The 20,991-nt window shown below is 41.3% G+C and overlaps 4 protein-coding genes across 6 annotated transcripts; 2 read left to right on the plus strand and 2 right to left on the minus strand.

Annotated features, from left to right (window-relative positions):
- Positions 1–3,819: 3,819 nt before the first annotated feature.
- On the minus strand, positions 3,820–4,691 carry LOC6614540 (transmembrane emp24 domain-containing protein 1). 3 transcript variants are annotated; one of them, XM_032722915.1, is made up of 2 exons: positions 4,312–4,691; positions 3,820–4,236 (listed from the first exon to the last, which is right to left on the minus strand). In XM_032722915.1, exons 1-2 carry the CDS (start codon positions 4,607–4,609, stop codon positions 3,911–3,913), a joined length of 624 nt encoding a protein of 207 aa, XP_032578806.1. In that variant the 5' UTR covers positions 4,610–4,691; the 3' UTR covers positions 3,820–3,910. The 3 variants fall into 3 exon arrangements, with proteins under 3 accessions (XP_032578806.1, XP_032578797.1, XP_002038971.1); XM_032722906.1 differs by having other exon boundaries at positions 3,820–4,239; XM_002038935.2 differs by having other exon boundaries at positions 3,820–4,691.
- A 5,609-nt stretch (positions 4,692–10,300) lies between these two features.
- Positions 10,301–10,702, minus strand: LOC116803622. Its single transcript, XM_032727693.1, has 2 exons — positions 10,597–10,702; positions 10,301–10,538 (listed from the first exon to the last, which is right to left on the minus strand). The coding sequence occupies exons 1-2, from the start codon at positions 10,625–10,627 to the stop codon at positions 10,471–10,473; spliced, it is 99 nt and encodes a 32-aa protein (XP_032583584.1). The 5' UTR covers positions 10,628–10,702; the 3' UTR covers positions 10,301–10,470.
- A 900-nt stretch (positions 10,703–11,602) lies between these two features.
- Positions 11,603–12,162, plus strand: LOC116803545. Its single transcript, XM_032727288.1, has 2 exons — positions 11,603–11,769; positions 11,828–12,162. Exons 1-2 carry the CDS (start codon positions 11,739–11,741, stop codon positions 11,902–11,904), a joined length of 108 nt encoding a protein of 35 aa, XP_032583179.1. The 5' UTR covers positions 11,603–11,738; the 3' UTR covers positions 11,905–12,162.
- Positions 12,163–14,170: 2,008 nt separating this feature from the next.
- Positions 14,171–16,650, plus strand: LOC6614541 (cell division cycle 7-related protein kinase). Its single transcript, XM_002038936.2, has one exon. It carries the CDS (start codon positions 14,460–14,462, stop codon positions 16,452–16,454), a length of 1,995 nt encoding a protein of 664 aa, XP_002038972.1. The 5' UTR covers positions 14,171–14,459; the 3' UTR covers positions 16,455–16,650.
- Positions 16,651–20,991: the final 4,341 nt, after the last annotated feature.

Here is a 20,991-nt window from a genome sequence, read left to right on the forward strand (position 1 = left end):
TCCATTTCAAAATAGAATTTTAAAGACAGTGAGAAATAGAGCTTAAATACACTTTTACTTCGAGCATATTTTGAAAAACGTGCACTTGCAGTCGTGAAACTGTAATATGATTTTTCAGCCTATCAAATTTGCCAAAACTCTGATTTACCGCGTGCCACTTTCGATATGGCGGCTGTCAGTGTCAGCGTTGCATTGAGAGGATCTAAGGACTAATTAGTAATTTATTTTTAGCATTGGCCGCATATTGAGTTTTTGCACAAAACTTAATTCACATGGGCAGCGGCGGCAGCTGAGGGTCTTGAGTGCTGCAAATGGCCGCCAACATGCAATTAATTGTGTCATTTTAGCCATTAACCAGACAGTTGAGCAGTAACCCAATTTGTTCGCCTGATTGTCGGCGGAAGGTTGTGGAAGGTTGGCTGTGGCGTGGCGGCCACTTGACCGCCCCTAATGGCCATGGTCGGCAGGCAATATTAGAGGGGACTGCCAAGGCAACGCGAATGGGTTCCTTGTGTGCCAGTTTGCAATTAAAACGCCCCTAAAATGAACGTATACATATATAGTCTGAGTGTGCGAAGAGCAAAATGAATGTAGGGCAGGGCAGTAGGGTCTTAAGGTTCCTGCCAACTCCTGCCATATGTCTTGATATGTCACTTGTCATGCATAATGAACAAGTCCTGTGCTCCGTACCTTTTTTATGTGCTCACAACTTGCATGCTTAATGGGATTGCTCTCGAGATAAAAGGCTGAGGAGTCGATGGGGAAGAACATACGCAAAAATACACGAACAAATTATTGCGATAAAATGGAATCCCAAATTAGCTTCTAAAATATATTTTAAGGCGTTTTTAATGGTAATTGAATTTTCCATCTAACAACATACCCTGGACCATAAAGCTGAAATCAACTTTATAATGCCTAAAAAAGGAGGTAAAGCGTTTCTGGCATACCCGTAGGAATTGTCTAAATAAGGATATTGTCAAAATAATCCTTACATTTAACAATATTGGCTGCTTGACATTCCTAGTAGTCCTGAAAAGAAAACCGTCATTTAGACGGTTCAGGGTCGGAGACGCCTTTTTCTAACATCAGATTTCAATCGGTCGGTATTTTCTTTTAATCTATTAGTAATAGGTATATTTATCTTTGGTTAACGTGTTTTTATTTCTTCTTTTAAATGTATCTAGCATGGCATGGTAATCTTTTCATTAACATTTGCCTTGTCAAATCCGATTAACAACAACTATTTTGGCTAAGCACATTTTGTAATAGTCCATAATCTCCAACTATTGAATGCTCAACACAGACATACTGGTCATGCATAATCATTTGGCCCCATACTGTGACCAATGTTTGTTGATGATGCCCACGATGGCAACAATATTCGATTGCCATATTTGACTCACAGGCAAAGTAATTATATTACAGAAGGACACATTGTTATTGTATTTAACCGCTAATGAAGACCAACTTAAACCGAAAATCATAACAAAAGACTTTGGTTAAATGGAAAATAATTCGCAATTTCTAAGAGTCAAATGCTCTCTGAAGTTGAATCTTTCGCAAGCCATCTCCCAAAGAGCCTCAAATTGTAATCTAACTACATAAGTTGGTTTGCCTTCTGTGGTTGTCATCAGTTCTATTCAACTTCTGCTCAGTAGGATAGCTATATTTTTACATATTCATGTGTTTTATACCTTGCCCCGCACTCCCTGTTTTCACCCAGAGCTCTTTGAACTCCTCGACATGCATTTAGTTATCTTCATGTTTTGCCCTTCTTCCTTACATAATACAAACAAATTGAAAGAAATTTATCCACCGAACTACTGAACCGGTTTTAATACCCCTTACTCGTAAAGTTCCTGGATTTATATAAAGGTTTGTGACAATCAGAAGTGGGAAGTATAAATATTCCTGATCAGGACTACTAGCCGATCTAGTCATGTTATGGGCTATAGATACGACTAGTTAATGCAAGTTTTTTAGGAAGCCTGCCTGAAATACTTAAAAGAACTGTCATGCCCATACTTTAGAAAAACCGTTCAATTTATTTCCATTTTTAAATTTTAATTTATTTTAACAAGCTTCAAAACTCTCTTTTTGGTTTTTCGAGTGTACCCTACAATATTTGGAATATAAAGTTATTTGTATGGCTTTTGCATTAATATTTTGTCAATCGACGCCTTAGTCTGTTATTGCAAGTTACATGCCTTGCTGGTCTGTATTTATTTATATTTCCAATTTATTTCGAATACAAAATATATGTGTTAAAGGCGATTACTTAGCTTTAATCTTTTACTTATGCCCGAGGACGAATTTCCATACATCGATATAGGTTGCGGTGAGACTTTACTCATTTGCCACCCGGTTTTTCCCTTCTCATTAAACTGGCCAAAGGGGATTTTAGCACTGAAGGACGATGACAGCTGGTGCCATGGATAAAATGGAGAGGACATTATCTGGCGAGGATATCTGCATGCAATTGTGACTTCTCTTTTGGGCGACGCAACTCCTTCTCGGCCATAATTTGATCGTTAAAATGGCCAACGCCGCCTTTGCATCGTTTGGCAGCTGCAATTAAATGTCCTTTTTACGATTGTGCAGAGATGCAGCCGACGTAATGAAATTAACAACGGCTTTTCTTTTTCATTTCCTCTGGCACTGATAAACGATCGTTAGCCCTTCCCTTCCTCCGCCGGCGGTATCCCTTGGGGCCTTAAAACGCCACTTAAGTGTAAAGTAAAACTGCCCATAAAGCTCGTTAAATCGCCAAGAAATAAGCATACATGTGCGCGAAGCTCTTTTTCGTTGAAATATTTTCCTGGATGGATTCCTTGCATGACAGCAGCAAGGACCGCGATGAAGTCCTTAAGCGGTTCGTGAGTGCGTCCATGTTTGGGCGTTACCGTCAACCAAAACGATTGTGGATGGAGGGACAATTTAAGTGCCCAACGGGGGATTTAAATTACTGTGGCGCCTTAACTGAAATTAATTTCAACAAAAGTTTCACACGCGCATATTTCGGTACTTAATTACAGTAGGTAGTGTCTCTTTTAAATTGTGGCTTTCTGGTTTTTTTTGTCCACCATTTAGGTGGCACTAATTATTGATAACATATATTTAGCTTTTGCTTTATTTACATTTATGTAGCTCCAGAGAGTTTAGAGGAAGGACCCTCACTTCTGAAGTGCAGCTCTCCATATTTAAGTCGGATTTCCAATATTTCCAAATATCTCACATTTTCTTTTATTATAATCACTTAGACACACACCCTTTCACCTGTAACCACCTGCGTTTCCGGGTCACTAGACTGCCCACAGGTGGCGCCTTAATTTGCACCTTTCATCGCCGCCGGATCGCTGTCATCGCCGCTGGCCTCGCCCCAAAGTCATCCGGAAAGGCAGCTTGGAGGCTAAGAGCGCCACTGTGTCAGTGGGACCCCCAGGAACACGCCGGGCACACGAGGGCTAAGAGGCAAGGTGGTTCAGGAAGACTCCTGTGCGCCTGGGAGTAATTAACACTGCGACGCTGGCTGCCACTGAGTAAACAATGGCCAACGGAGCCGCAGTTGTTAATTACGCCAACAATACGCTGCAGTGAGGGGCGGACAAAAAAAGGGGCGTGGCAAGCATAAGGCCAAGCCTAAAGAGCGGGAAAAATTAAACACGGGAAGTGCAAATTACCGTTTGGAGGAAGCTCACACAAGGAGCAGCCAAATGAGGAAGAGAGCTCTCAGCAAGCTTGAGTATCAGTGTGTGGAAGATTTTTATACTTTTAAGAAGCTATTCGTGAAATGTTTTTAAGTATTTAATAGGATTAGCATAAATAAGTATATTTCCAACCCCTTATAAATCATTTTAAATACGCCCAACGACTCTTTCAATCTTACATTTTCCCAAAGAGCTGAAGCTTAAAAACTTTTCCAAAACGTGTAAAACCTTCCAGTCGTATTAAAAATACTCCTGACCATCAAGACCTGGAGGAAGCCAACGAATATCATGGACAAAAATTGGGCCCACGACCACTTGTTGACCATGGAGTTGGTGGATTCGGCCAAGTTACGATCCCTGGCCTCGCTCGCTCGAATGAAGTCCTGCGTTTGACGCGATCTCATGAGGTTCACATGGATCTTGCCCATGTAGCTATCGATGCCAGTATAGGCCACATCAAAGTGGTAGTCGGTTAACATTTCCTGGCGAAGATCACGCAATTCCCGCTCTTCTCGGTCGGCCGGAGCTACTTCAAGGGTAAACGAAACGATCTTTTGGTTAAAAGTGCTGATGGTATTATCGAAGCAAAACTTATAAGAACCAGTTTCGTTAGCCTGCATGCTGTGCTTGCCCATTTCCCTTTTGATTTCGGTTATCAGAAGCCGACGACTCGGATCCATAAGATTAAAATTGATGTGTGTCTCGCCGAGACCTCCGTGTATCACCTGATAGTCGATTTTAATGCTCTCGGTGGTGGCAATCGGCTGATAAAAACACTCCTGTCGGCCAGCTTCCGCGAATATAGTCAGTTGTTTGTTGAGCGGCTCGGCGTTAGAAAATTTGGGATCCAACAGCAGCAGCAACTGCAGCAGCCAAATAACACGAGCGATTCGGAACATTTTCCGACGCTTTTCCAAATTTACGACTCGAATTGTGCTACTGGTTGGCGCTCGGTTGCCTATTTTACAGTCCGTCTGTATTTAGGGATTTGAAGGGACTAGCCTGCTCGGTGAGGAAAGAAAACATTTGAAGAAAATCTGCATTTTATAATTTAATATATATAATTTATAATACATAATTATAATATAATTTAATATTACGTTTCTCTTCATTTTAATATATTTTTGAACAGAATGTATCATTTTTGAAACATACGACTAACGACGACTTTCTCTTCATTTTAATATATTTTTGAACAGAATGTATCATTTTTGAAACATACGACTAACATTATAATAGAAAATGAATTTCTTTTGAATTTTTTTGAATATTTTTGAAAGAACAACACTTTGAGTTTTACTTATGCTGCGCTTTTCTGCAGTGCATTGCCACATGGACTTTGGAGGAGCATAGTGTGAGCGGATAGTGCTAAATGCAGCTTTTAATAGCCAGCACCAATTGCCGCCCGCCCCCTCGCAATTCCATACCATATCACCCCTTATATCGCCGCCACCCACCAGACTGGCAAAACTAAAAGCAACAGCATCAAAAGGAATATGAATTGAGGTCGATGTGTAAATATTTGTCAACGGTAATGGAAATTTATGCTACCGTTGCTGCTGATGCTGCCAATGGTGGGCGGTGGCTGGTGGAAATGGCAGTGGGCGTGGCACTGGAATGGGCGGCGTGGCGAGTCGAGCGCTTTCATTTTTTTAAAAACTGTCGGCGACGCGGCATGAGACAAAAAGTACGCTAAAATGTGTAACAGTATCGATGAAAATGGTATACTCTTCGAGTACTTCAAGAATTTGTTGGCCATTAATATTATTAATAATTTAAAATATTGATAATATAACATTTCTATAATTTTTAATATTCATATATTCAGTCCACAGCTTTGTAGCAAAATATAAGTAGCTTAGATTTGTAAGAGTATGAGTATAGCACCTCCTGGAGTTTTGCAAGAGCAAAATATGGTATAAAAAGGAGCGAAACCAACACATGCTTGCGTTTGGGCAGGGATACTTTACAAATAGACACACACACACACGACTACATAATAACCCACACTCATGAAAAGGGTATGAATTGGTATGTGTAGTTGCATTTGTTTGCTTCAGAGTTTTCCTCTTTAAGCCTTTCCGCTGCTATTCCCATTTTCCCTTCATTCAAAGTTCGTTTCATTGTAGTCCAACATATTTTCTATACACACGAGCAGCCACATCAATTAAATTCGATTTGAAACGTTAAATTTAAAGGAACTAGTTTCCCTCCTAAGTCTTTATTGTATTCATTATAACTTAAATTGGTAAAAATGCATCTACACGTATAAATGTCTGATTTGTATTTAACTTACGAGTTTCATTTATTTGAATATGCCTATTTCAGTTTATTTCGTTATGCCGCTTTATTTTGTTTGGTAGGCTCTGGTTGCATTAGAACTTTAACTTCCATACGCCACTTCACTTTTAGCTATTTACTTAAAAAAGTGCGATGAGCGCACAGCAGGCTGTGAACTACCCTCCTCTCCAGTGCGAGCCAGCAGTAATATTTTTTTTTAGAAAGCAAAAAAATGCATTCGCGACGACGCCCAAATGCCAGAGGCTGGAATACACAGTCGAAGCATGAAGGCTGCACACAGGACGCATAAAAAATGTTGCCTGGGGTCGACTGCAGGTGATGGCAGTTAGAAAAAGCTGGCTGGCAATATCAGGACTAGAAAATAGGAAGAGAGTTACACGGAAAGAATCCTTTTACTAGATTGAAATGGGAAAAATATGAAATTCACAAAGCTTATATTATTTACCATAATTTTGGAACGATATCTTTGCTAAATATATATTTGGTAAACAAGCTTGTTTGTTTTCTTTTCCTTTAATTTAAGAGCTACTAATGTGGAACATGCTTTGAAGAAAGGAATACGTACTTTATCGTTTTTTTTCAGTGTAGATTCTGCGGGGTGTCTTACAGCGTGAAATGTGGAAGGCGTCGGCAGCTGCAAAGTAGCCGACACCGGAGTCTGAATCATTGGAGCGCACTTGTGTGCGTTGCGTGTGCCGCTGTGTGTAAGGGAATGTGTTTGTGGGTGTGTGTGTGCGTGTTGCTTTAGTTGATTGTTTGCTGGGGGCGCGCCAGGTGTGGGGGCGTTCCTGAGGGCGTGGCAGGTGGATGAAGATCAAAACCCTGCTGTCGAGGAAGCCAATTTAATTTGATGAAATTAAGATGGCGATAAAAAGATGAGGGCGACGAAAGAAGTAAGCTAAGCTTGGGGAATCTTTAAGGTAGCTATTGAAAAAAGATGTGTTGAGTTTTGTAAGAATCTATAAGCTATTAATTTATTAAGCAGCTACAAGCGTATATTACCCAGTTAATAGTCCTTGATTTCGTACTATTTAATATAGTTCTTATATATTAAAAATTTAATGCATTTTTAAGAATGCATGTTCTTAGTCTCATCACATCTCACATTACTGATTTTCGGAGTATTTCTAATCCATTCTACCCACGAATTTTGATTAATCTTCTATTAGCGATAGGCCGTGGCGTTTGTTTACCCCATCAAATCAGAGCAAGTCCTTGACAAATGCCACACCTACTCAGAGTTATGGGCTCGACTTTCCCAGTCGGTCATTCAGCTGTTGAGCGAGTTTGGCTGATGGATGATGGCTCCGATCCTGGGCCAGAATAAATTGACCCCAAAAATTGCGAAGGTCAGCCACAGAGATGGCTCATGAATTATTAAAGACACAACAACAGCCAGTTGACCCTAATCCTCAAAACGGCTGCTGCCAATGATTGCAAAATGCTAAGCCAAATGGAACTAAATTCTGTGGAAGAAGCCTTGTGCGAGCCACACAATTTTGAACGAAAGAAAACCAAACCGCAAATTCGCCCAGAAAGATGTTTTGACAATTTCCATGGCGAGGGGTAAATTCCTTGACCAACTCCATTGAGTATTTCTAGGTTCTTCTGCAAGTAGCACTTTAAATTAATGAACTGAGATTAAGCAAGACAAATTGTTGTGGAGCCTGGAGCTTCTGAAAATTTTCTTTAGGGGCAAATTGTTTTTCGGTCTCGAAAATATATTAATTTGTATTTTGTGCCTGCCTCTCTTCGCTTCGCCCCAACCGCCAATAAATCTACAATTTATTGTTATTGATATTTGTGTAAGCAACTTTTGCAGGCCCCACAATAAAGAATTTAAGGGGCAGAAAATTGAATGAATTTTCGAAGAAGAAAATCAGTTGACAAGCTGGTAAAATTTATAGTACCTGCAGGAAGACATGCAAAAAATATACAGCCACTTTCACTTGCGGCCCCAGAGGAGGAACTCCGAATCTCATGTGGAAAATGCAGTCAATGAAATGGTTTCCCCATATATTTGTGTTCTCTGCTTTGGTCGGGAGCCAAGCAAATATTCATTGAATTTTCTAGTAACAAACGACAAGTTGTCAGTCAGTCGGTGCAGTGGAAAAACAGAGCCATTTCCAGGGAAAATTTATTGCCCCAATGTCGGACAGGGAAACTCATCAACTCAGGTTCCCAAGTGAGACAGGCCGGGAATTATGCCATTAGATGTTTGATTTCCTTTTTTCCTTGTTTAGTTTGGTTTTGTTGGTCAAGCGAGCAGTTCAAATAAATAAGCAATTTCCGACGACAACTTGAACAAGCATAAAATGCAATGAAGCAACAACTTTCCACCGGCGAAGGAGGAAACGTGAAGGCAAGGACATTGGTGCAGCTTTGGAAAAGCTCTCCAAAGTGCTTCTTAACTAAGCTTAAAAGCAATGCCAACGGCCACAGAGGCAACTTCGATTTGGTGTGGAAATTGCAGTTCACTCTAAGATTTCCCCATCCCCCTGAATTCCACCGTTCCACAACCCGGCATGGCTTTCCTTGACAACTTTTCAGCTGTTATTTGTTTTTATTGCTGTTGTGGCCCATTGAAGTGTGACAAAGTCGCCATCGTTGCGGCTATTAGTTGACTTCAAAGGTGGCCCGAAGGTTGCAGGAAGTGCTTGTAAGGACCCAGTCGAAGGAGAGCGCAGCTGCAACTGGGTTTATACCGAGCTGGACAAAGGAACTGGGTTCTAAGCATTCTGTTGATCTGTCAAGTCCCATTGAGTTTATTATCTGTAAATCTGCCAATGGAGTGAAAACTTAAATGCTTTAGGAGTAAGATAATTGGAATCACAATCGTATATAAGCGAAGGCATTCGATGCCTTTGTTTATTCCATATCTCTTGTTTTATTTAATTTTTTTTAATTCGGGCTGAGCCCAAAGCTATACTATGAGCTGGTAAGATAGATTCAGCTTAAGAGTACAGTTTAGCATTGCACTTAAAATATTCCTTAACACTTTCCCCATTCGCCCGTACCAACAATTGTGTGTTCCGTTCCCCTGAGCTTCGACTTATGATACCTTTAGCTAATTCAATTAGAGCCAAACATTAGCAATAAGAACATTTGGGGTGTAAGCCTTAAAACACCTACAGACTCATCGCATAAACGGGCCCGGATGAAGCACCAAGCAGAGCAAGGGAAATGAGCGGAAGGACTAAAACATCAACTAAGCTCATTTGTGGCCGCAGTTATCCGCAAGTGGCTGCCCAGGAAGCCGCTGAAATCCTTGGCCACCGAAGCGCAACAAAGCCGCGACATCCTTTTCACCTGCTTTCGACTTCGATGGCGAAAGTTTCACATTTCTCGGCACTGTCATCATTTGTGGTTAATTTTGTCCCGCTGCCTGCGCTTATCCTTTGCCAACTGTCACAACTTGGCGACAGGAGCGGAGTAAAAAGTTGCACTTCGGGCTCCAAGGACTCGGCTAAGGATGCACTGGGAACAAAGAAAGCTACAACTTCAGAGAGAAGCGTAAGTTAGATTATTAATCTCCACATGTTAAATATTAATTAGTTGCCTTTTTAATCATAGTTACTCAACATCTAGTTCACATTAATAACTCGTATCATTTCAAATTGCTTTTTATGACGTATTTTTCCTTAGTGTTACTACGACATTTCTATTATCCTGAAACGAGTACGGAGTAAGGAACGGGAAGGACACTGCAGCACAGTGTCTGTACTCTTTTTATTCCCCTAATTTCCGACGCTTCTCCCCATTTCCCCCGCCTTTCTTTTGCGCTAATTGGGGACACCGAAAATCTATAAACAGTCCTGGCAGTTCCGCAGTCCTTATCGCTGTCCTTGTACTTGGTCTTTCGGCTTTCTGTGTGAGTCCCTCCGCCCCGTTTAACGTGCGTCCTTAAGCACAATAAATCTGTTTATCTCCGGCAAATGTCCTGCGCTCCTCTTAAATCGGGAGTCCTTGTTGGTCTGCTTAAAAGTTAACCTGGCCGGCGATAAAAAGTTTCCCTTTGCCGCTGTTTGTGGTTTTCTCTCCGTTGTCCTCGGTGTGCTGGCAGGCAAAATTTGTTAGCTATTTGTGCGGCATTATCCTTGCTGCAAGGGGTCGGGGAACGGGAATGGACACTGAAAAGTGAACCCTCCACATGGTAGCATCAATCATCGACGGGGAAATTAAATTGCACTTCGGCTTACCTCAGCCCCAGACTGTGTAACAACAGCCAAACAAAAGGTACAGAAGAGATAAGATCTATCCAAACTGAGTCCACATCGCAATACCCTTTATATACGAACACATTAAATTTAGTGCATTCGACTATTTTTTATTTGGAATCAAAAATTTTAAAAATAACCAAATCTTTTAAAGTAAAATGATATGTTACATTTTTAACACTTTTGCTACTATTATTTAAATCATATAAAAATTCTTGTTTTGTTGCTCATTGAGATGAAATTTATTTGGATGGATCAAATTTAATCTTGCTAAAGCAAGACGGAGCTCTACATCCTTCAACAATAATCGCTAAAAAAAAGTTTATTTTCGTAAAGTTTCTCAACTTGTACCGCTCATAAAAACTCACCAATAAAGTAAAGAATATAAGCAGGACTCATATTGTTCCAAGATGTAAATTAGCTGTACATTAAACGTTTGCTTCTTTAAAACCTAGTTTTTAAACCTATTTTTTATCAATACATTATAACTAGAAAATTTTAATTTTCACACTGAATTGACTACCGTTTCTAAATTTCCGCATTATTATGAAGTCATGCAAAAATTGAAACAAGAAAGGTACTAAGGTAAGGTAAGGTACTAAAATCCAAGTAGTATTGTGTAATAATTTTGGTTGCTGATACTTGTATATTAAATCTTAAACGATTGAACTTGCTTTTCTATCGAAAGGGTATTTTTTGGGTGAAGCATTAGCAATGATAAAATCTAACAAAAGGGAATAGACCAAAAAGTGACGAACACCTGCCCCAACTGAAAGCCAAAGAAATGTCTTTGCCATTGGCCATTTTCCACAGGCTTTACTTTTCGGTTAGGACCACACCCGTCTACCGAAACGAGCCTTTTGTGGCCTGAGTTCCTAAATTTTCCCCTCGCATTTGCACTTTGCAGACGCACTGCGGTCATTTGCGAGACCTGGCAACATTCTCCACCACCTGTGCCATCAATTGCCCCCGCAAAATGGCAAAACAATCAACAAGCAGCGCGACGGGTGTTTGGCCCGAACAAGATTTCGAGTGTCTAAGCCCACCTTCATATCCATACCTATACTACCACCACTTCAAAGCCCGATCGGCGTGCCTCTGCTAACCGCAACATGTTGCGGCTAAGATAGGCGAAATTGTTTGGCCAAAACTGCAGGAAAATAACTGCGAGCAGAAGACCGTCATGTAGGACTGAAAAATGTTATTAAACGTTAATTTACCTTTCTAAGTAACTATTTAACTAAAAAAGCATAAAGGCGTGAAAAGTTATTAAATAATAATTTACCTTAAATAACACTAATGTTAAGATATAAAGGTCATATTACCCATAGCACACCATGTAAACTATTAAAGTATCAATATTTACCAGATAATCAAAGATACTAAACCAAAGATTTGTTGCGCTTAGCGTGACTAAAAAAATTTATCGACCCTTATGTAGCGAGTCTTTAAAAGCCTTTAACTAGTCTATTAAGCTTTTATAACCAACACTTCTCAACGTCCAAGCAAAATGTGTATCCGAGTCACTTTAATCGTTCTGGGTAAATATATGCTTATTAAAGTAATGACGGAAAAGTCTAATCATTATTTTTTCCATAGCAATCTTTTTGTTCGTAAAAAAAACTCCACATAATACTGAAAAATGTAGTCCTTTGAATTGTATAAATGACGGTTAACTATATTATGACAATATACGACCTACACTTTTACAAGAATGTAATCTTCAAAGCAACAGAAAAGCTAAATTAAACAAAGCACATCCCCTAATATTGTAGTTAAATGTATAGATAATATTCTGATCTCTAATTTCTGATATTGTAGTTAATTGTAAAGGCAATAGTCTGATTAAGAAATTTAAAAAGTCCTCGCATTGCTTACCTTAAAAAATAAAATCTAACTTTGTATTGCCTCATTACCAAGGCATTTGCAACAAGCGTTTCGGGCAAACCTATTTGTACACGGCAATCTAAGCAAATCGTTTTGTCGAGCTTAATTTGCAGTTTGCCACCAAACGAGTGTCTAACCTGGAACCCAAGCTGGCGAGGAGTCCTTCGCACTCGGCTCCTCCTGGCCATCAAGGCTAATCCCAACTGACTTGGCTGGAAAAGTTTCCGTTTGGCGCTTGCCACGACGGAAGGCGCCAAGGAAATTCGGTCAAAGGGAGTTTCGCTTGATGAAGAAGTCGTTGTCGGTGGGCGGTGGAACTCACACCTCTATCCACTTTGAAAATCTCCATTGAGCTGTGGGCGGATGGGGAGTAAGCAGCCAAGTGTTGTTCTGCATTGTGTTTTGGCCATTCAAGAATTCCCGGAGCCAACTCCAAGTCTCGTTGGGCCCGGGCGCAATTGACAATAGTTTTGCACAAACTTCGAAAAGGCCAGTTGCACTTGACTGCCGGCAATGAATAAACAGGAGGTCCTGGGGCCGGAAGAGCGTGGCTCGAAAAGCGGGCAAAATCCAAATGAAAACAGCGCCAAGGAAAGCATTGGGTAATTGTAATTCCCGCTCTTACATAAATGCCAGTTAACCAGTTTGCCTTGTTGGGCAATTACTTTGGGCCTGGCGATGTAGCTTCTCCTGTTCACAAAACTTTCGTAATGAGTGAACACATTCATTTCCCATTTATATTTTCGACAGCCAAATGGCTTTCTAAAAGGGCAATCTTAACTGCGAATGCCACAATTGATTTACACAAATTTAATCAGCAGCGTATACACAGTAGGAAAAGTTCTACTGCCTATTACTGTAGATGCCTAAAAAAATATTAGTTTTATTTAAGTGTATATAATAAAAATCGATGAGCGACAATCTTTCTTACGAATGGAAAATATTTAAAAAAAAACTTTTGAAGCAAATGTAATATTTATTAAATAGTCATACCGAGTCAAACAATAGAATATGTTTTTTTGTATATCTTATCGGCAAGACCCTTTTTAATCGTGGCACCTTGGTGCCATTGGAGGACATTGGCCAGCTATTAGTACAATGTCTAAAAAATAAAGAATTTATTTATTAGTTTATTATTTAATTAAAAATACATACAACAAATAATAAGTAACCCTGCAATTTTCATATTGATTAATTCTAGCGATCTGCTTTTAGTAATGAGATACCGATCTTCGGTATTTATAGATCAACAAAATTAGTTCCGGAAAATTTTTCATTATTAGTTATGAAATTCTGAAAAATGTCAAATGTCTTTGTAGTTTTTAAACGTTCATTGTGCTATAAAATATTCATGTAGAAGTCATGTCAAATTTGAAAATGTATATTTTTTGAAAAATATAATGTATTATTTTATAACAGTAATAAATAAACTATATTTTCCTTTACTTATGGGGTACACCTTATTTCCAAACCAAAATCCAACGAATAGTTGAAAAAGTCAGCCTCTCTGCTTGAAATAGATTCCGTGAAAACGAGTGAAATGAGGCAGCAGGACACTTAGACATAGCTTAGTTGCTCCCTCTGTTTCAGCTGTTGCCGCGGAAAACTTTGAGCATCAAGTGAAAAACAAGTGGACAGGCAGCTGTTGTTGACACCGCCCTATTTTAGACGGGCGAAACTTTGCCTAAAATGGGTGGACACTTGCAGGATCCACTCCTGCAAAGGTAAAACAACAGCAAGCATGTTGCCGCTAGGTGGCGACACCGTGCAGTCAATTAAACGCAACAACATCTGCCGTAGATTTTGCATAACAACAAAGCCAAAAAGAGTGCCGAAAATCGCAGTAGTGTGATAGAGTCAGTTGCCATAAATACATCATGCTGTTCGAGCATAAAATCTTTGATCGACTGCTCAATAGTCCCCATACTAGTCAAAGTATGTAGCACCAACATTTAAAGCACCAATAAAGTTGATAAAAGGCAGATTTTGCAAGAGGCTGCTTTGGAAAAACTTAATATTTTCATTAAACCAAAATCTTTGCTCTTGTTGTCAAACAATGATTAGAAAAAAACACAAATACTTAGTCCTTATTTAGTAGCTGATCATTTTTCTAACACCAAATTCGGAAATAAAAACCCCCGAATACATTCGAAATTATTGTGTTCTTACCGCGGTTTACCGCACCAGCTCAATAGCGCTGTACCCCAGAAACACACCAAGAAATCGGCATTAAAGCTAAACGGTTATAAGCCAAGTTGAATTATAAGAACTATTGGTACCATTCGTCTAGACCGTGGGCTGTAAATGGCTGGCGCATGTGCTTGCTAAAATTCCAACTAATTAAATGGAGAAGAAAGAAGTTCAACATCATCGCAGTCAACAGGCGATGACAAAATCTCTATACGCCATTGGGATGGGTCTTCTGGGAAAGTCGGCGACCAACATGGGTTGTGTTAATACGAATTTAGAATCGGCAGGGAAGAGCTCCTCAACGAATTATAACCGAAATCGGTTCTACAACGAAAGGTTCGTTCCGATGGCCTCCGGAACTGTGTCTCCCGTTTCGGGCACTAACCATCATTCTAAGCATCAACAGCTCCTCCTCCAACAAGCTCCCAAGTGCACTGCCGATCTCAACGATAAACTAGTAAAAATCAATCGGCAAAACGCCAACAAGGAGCTATCCACCATGCAGGCAAAGGATGTGCAATCCGTTGATAAGAACGAAGAGGCCCTACAAGAATTGCAGGAGAGCATTCCGGAAATCAGCAAAATCTTCGATGTGCACTGTCGCATCGGCAGTGGAACCTTCAGTACAGTTCTCTTGGGAACACTGCAGCGGGAAAGAGGTCTCGTGGAAACCCAAAGGAGGAGATTTGCCATCAAACATCATAATCCCACAAATCATCCGGAGAGGATTCTTAGGGAGTTGGAGTGCATGTATCGCATTGGTGGAGTGGAAAATGTAATCGGAATTAATTGCTGCATTAGATATAACGACAACGTGGCCTTTGTCATGCCCTATATGACCCACGATCGCTTTCACGACATTTACAGAAGCCTGAATTTCCCAGAGATACGCGACTATCTGAGGAACTTGCTCATTGCGCTGCGACACGTACACAAGTTCAATGTGATTCATCGGGACGTCAAGCCAAGTAACATTCTATATAACCGCAGGACCGGAAAGTTTTTACTCTGCGATTTCGGATTGGCTCAAAGGATAGCCGAAGATGGTAGTGTAGTGCAGTCGAGTGATCGCAGCTCCCGGGAAGTATTGTCCTTTCTAAGGGACCTGGAGAATGGTAGAGGTGTGATGTTGACGGATGGCAATTCGGCACAAGCCGAGGCTGAGGATTATATGGCCCGTCGAAGGATGCGGGCTCTAGGTGGCGGTGGGAGCGTGGAACGTGCTGTGACTGGACCTCCGAGTATACAGAAACTACGCGAGCAAGCGGGTGGACATTTGACCAAAAAGGATGTGGCCAACCAGAGGGCTGACACCATGAGGCTGCTGAACCGCCTGCGACTCTTGAGCCCGAATGCGGATCCCAACAACTACGTGGTCTGCACGAACACCTCGATGAAGGAGATGCACGCTTCAAGGGCTGGAACCCCGGGATACAGACCCCCGGAGGTTTTGCTCCGATATCCCAAACAATCCACTGCGGTGGACGTGTGGGCGGCTGGCGTTATAATGCTCTCTTTGCTCTCTGGTCTTCATCCATTTTTCAAGGCCCCCCACGACTGCGGCGCCCTGGCTGAAATAATCAACCTATTTGGCGATATGCCAGTGCGGAAGACTGCCTTTCTGCTGGATAGGCTGATTTTGCTGGCGGAGAAGGTGAACACCTTGGATTTACGGAGGGTGTGCATGCGGTTTCGCCATGCGGACTTCTTCCTGGCCCCCGAAATACATCGTAAATATCGCAGGCCCGATGGTACCACCGAAATGTGCCGCAGCTGTGAGCAGCCCACGTTTAATTGCCTTTGCAGCAACAGTGGGCATAATTTGGAAAGGTACGATGGGCTGGACATATTTCCCGCCGTGGCCTACGACTTGTTGTCCCGCCTGCTGGAAGTTAATCCCCAAAAGCGTATCACCGCCGAGGAGGCCCTGAAGCATCCGTTCTTCAGCGATCAGCATCGCATTGCGACGGAAATACCGCTGCACCAGCAGCAGCATATAATGCAGCATCAGCAGCATATAATGCAGCATCAGCAGCACCTGAGATCCAGGGAGACACTCCCTTCGTCGGCGGCACGAACCCTAAAGGCATTCGTTTGCTATCCCATGGAAATGACTACTACTGCATCACAAGCAGCGGGTAACATCTGACTCTGATCTCCGATTTTCTGTGTGTGTATCCTGCCTTCTTTATAACCAGATTAAGAGGAAAAATGCATTCACCGTGGCCACTTGTGGGCATCTTAAATTGTATTGTGCACAAACCAAAAAAAGAAAAATTTATATATAGAAGCTGCGAAATGTTCCCGAAATTAACATTAAAAATAAATGGTATATTTGTTTATTCATTGTATTTATGTACGATGCATCTTAACCATTTGCTGTATCTTCTTCAATTATTTTTCTGCGTTTTAATTGTACCATTTTTTTGCTCAGAAATAAAGCACAACGGGGAACAATGCTGTTAAGGGTAATATAAATCAATTTAAAATTAAAAAATAAATTAAGACATTCTTCATATTAATTTTTATTTGATGTATATATAAATAAAGATTTTTTTTGTCGATAAACGCTATATAGAGTCCATATTTAGTATTGAATTCTGACAGGCCATCTTCTGTCGACTTTCATTTTCTTTTACGAATGTCGTAATCTATTTCGGCCTTCAAATGATCTAGTGACAATCAGGTTTCCTTTTATTTAATATTTTCCCGACAGCCATTTTCTCGATTGGATTTTCTAAGGCCTGAACAGAGGAAAAATTTTCCCTTTGTCTTATCAATTTGCATTATTGACGCTTACAGCAAACATTATTTTGTTGTTGCACACAAAAAGGTTATGGGAATTTTCCCTTTTGGGTGAGTAATTTTTTCGTTTTACCATTTGTTTTTGTCCGTCAGCAGCAAAAAATTCATGGCTCACTGGGAATTATGTTGACAATTTCATTCTGTACCCCAGAAAAGAAATCAGATTTCTATCTGCTGGTTTGAATGTGTAAAAAGAAAAAATTTGGGGGTTCTGGCAAGTCACCAAGAAAGGAACTTCCAGCTGTCGACGTTGCAAAATAGTTTATTAAAAAGTTTTCCCTCCCTTTTTTATTGAACTGAAAATTTGTTGCGTCCAAAAGCATGCAGCAGTTTTTTCCGCAAAAGTCATATTCAGCGTATTTTATTGCATGCTTTTGTGCTGGCGGCTAAATGGTAGCAGCCGTTTATTTGACAGAGATTATAGAAATATTAAAACAACCCATTATATGCATTTAATTTTATAAATGAATACTTTTTCAAATACATTTTCGCTTATGGCGATCAACTTTGCTGGACAACGGAAAAAATGTATCTCCAAAACCATTGAAATCTGTCGCATATAATAAAATAGGGGAATATGGCCTGCTGTTTAACATCTTCCGGCCTCTAGTATCCACTGTTCATCATTCCGCGGACAGGGGGCACAAAAGGCTTTTAGCCGCTTCGTTGGGGATCAACATGGCCAACTGGTTTGGCCAATAACAACTGCGCCACGGCAGTCACACCCACATACTGACACGCACACCGACACACCTATTCCTCACTCAGGATCCAAGTGCACTGAAAAGACTTGAATCGGAACTGAAATTTAATATTAATCAAAAGTAAATATGACTACTATAAGAGATGATTCGATGAAAACTGTGTTAATCCTTTCCCTCCTACGGCTAGAAGCCAAAAATGTGCATGTGTAAAGGGTATACTATATTCAAGTGTGCAAACGTACACTGCGAGTATCCGAAATATTATCGCAGCTAAGAATGATATAATCTATTTCTCTCTGTGCATTATCGCACTCAAGGATACACCTCACACGCCACGCAGGCAAACACTGAGCCCCAGCTCCCCGCGGAGCCATAAACATTTCTAGTGCTGCACGGACCGCTCGACCACAAAAGCCGCGTGCGCAACTCACCGGACACAATGCGGCTTATCAACACGGATAAAAGGAGGAAAGGCGGGAAAAGCGGGAAAATACGGGAAGGCCACGGCAGAGCGGCATGAAAATGGCCGAGGATGGCGGAAAACTAAAGAGACGGCTCCCACAGCACCGCCGTTCCAGCCGGCTCCTCGCATCCCGTTTAGCGCTTTATGGCACATGATAGATTAGTCTGGCCACAGGTGCAACCAGTGCGGCTTTTTCGGTGGCTCCTGCTGCCTTCTCTGCTGCCCGGCCTGGAATCCCCCATCCGGATCCCTCACGCCCTGCCCGACACCCGATACTGCACTCGGTTTCCCAGCGATGGCGAAGCACGTAATTAAGTAATTAGAGGAGGCAGCCCAGCAAAAGCTGCACGGGATGATGTGTTGGATTGAAATTGTTGCAGTCGCTCAAAGTGAATACTTTACGGCCAGAGGCGGTATTTTTAAACGCGCTACTCTCAAAATAAAGGGTATAGTAGATTAGTTAAAAGGGAGCGTTTCCGAACCTATGAAGTAAATATATTATTGATCGGTCGATATGGCCATGTCCGTCCTTATATTCGCTGTGCTCTCCACAACTTTAAACTTTAAGATTAATCTTGCAGATTCTACTAACGAGTTGTGCAAGTTTCTGATCGATGCCACACCCATCATAACAAATAGTACAAAAAGTGCTGCAGGTCCTCTATTTAAATTTAAATATAAATATGTTTTACATATTCTTCATCCATAAATTGGCAAAAGATCAGGATTAGGATCGAAATCATTATTTTACAGTATAAGTAATTTCACAGAATCTCTCAGTTTAAAAACTAAATTTAAATATCGGATAGCATCACATTTTTTAGTATTGAAAAATAGATTTAAAAACACTTCAGCTGAAACTCGATAGTAAAATAGCACATAAATTCAAAGATATCGAAAAGATAAATCTTCTTATTATGTATTCCTCTGCCACTTCCTCCTCTTCATAGATATTTTTACTATTTAGAATGTAATAGTATATATTTACTTTTACATGACCCGTGACATCTACCTATATTTCCTTTAGCTGTAATGTAGGCAACACTTTAAAGGCGAAAAATGGAGAGCAAATACCGCAGGGTGCAATGTCCTGGAACCGCAAGCTCCGTTTGACTGTTGACTTCGTTCGAGGGCCCACTGCTGCCGTGCGCCACCCCCTTGCGCACCACCCCCTCCGGTGGCCAAACCCCTGCATCACCATTCATCTGTCTCAGTGGCGCATTTCTGCTGTCAGTTGAATGTTTGTTTGCCCGCCTGCCGCGCATTGTTTGTTTTCCGCATGCGTTGCACACGTCCTCCCATAACCGTCTCTTTCCCAATGATGTCACTGCTGCAGCATCACCAGCCCCGCAACACCCCTTGACGAGTGGGCGGGAAGGTGCGGAAAATGGAGCCACATCGATGATGATGATGATGACGATGCTAGAGCCAGAGCCACCAGCTGCTGACATCCTACGCTCGTGTCGGGTCACTAAATGAAGAATGATGGACACAAGGCGAGACAAAGATGGCACGACAAGGAGTAAGAGAGACGGCTAGAGGGGAATTCCCTGAATATTTTGTCATCTTCAAATGGGATTTATGCTGCACGGCACTAGTAGCAGCACGTTGGTGGCATTGTCATTCACCGCGGTCAGCATTTCTTCGTGGCACTCCTTGAACTTTAAAGTTAATTGGAAATTTTTAGCAATTTCCCTGGCTTTCCACCTATGATTTCCGTTGCTTGTTGTTGCCGGCCAAACGTAAAATTCGCTGTACAAAATATGGATTTATGTCAGCAGCAATAACAACAAGTGCAACAAAAGCAGTGAGTCACAACAATGTCATGCCAGCCACATAGCTGTCATTTTGCCCGCTCTTTTACACGTAAAAAAAAGCTGAATTAAATTTGTAGAGGTTGCTTTGAATATCTGTGTGGCAGGAAAAATCGATGTCTTAAAAAAATATAAAAAGTTGAGCATAGTGATCGCATTCCTCTATTCACAAATCTTAACGGCAAAATCGAGCTTAAATGATACAGAATTTGTTCGAAAAGTGGTTTTCGCATTGGATTCACTACCCAGGAGCCTCATTTTCGCCAAGTGTAATGCTCTTCATGGTTGTCAGCTGCTAGCTGTTGGCAATGCATCACTGATTATGAAAAGCTTGCTAAAAGCTGGACTCGTGATATATTGCTTTTGTTGTTGCCCCTCGCCGTGTTGCACGTTGGTGTGGCCGCTGCTGCTGCTAACGCTGCTGCTATTTTGCGGTATCATTGCCGCTGATGCGACTGCCAGATGTTAACGGCATTCTATTGCCATCATCGCACGTAAGCGACACGACACAATAATGAAGTTTTATGCTTTGCCACCTGCAATACATATACCACATATACCAATCCACCATCCATCCAGTCGCTCGGAGGGCGGCAGAAGGTGGCACAAAGAGGCGTGGCATAAAGAGACAATCCAGCAACAGCACCTGCAATCAACTGAAAACGCTGGCGATTTCTCCTGACTTTTATATGTGCGCGATAAGCACGAGCATGTGAAGGAGCTGAGCTGTCTGGGAGTTCGTTAAGGGAACCGTCATCAATAATACCTGCAACCGGTCAGAGAGATAGTGTAGCCAAAGAAGAAGCTGGATCAAAGACGGGTATGTATCTGCAGATAATGAAAAATAATAACCTGTGGGCGTAGCTTAAAGTCCCTAGAATGTATCTTTCACAGATTCAA

Source organism: Drosophila sechellia, chromosome 2L (assembly GCF_004382195.2).
Source record: "Drosophila sechellia strain sech25 chromosome 2L, ASM438219v1, whole genome shotgun sequence".
NCBI lineage: Eukaryota > Metazoa > Arthropoda > Insecta > Diptera > Drosophilidae > Drosophila > Drosophila sechellia.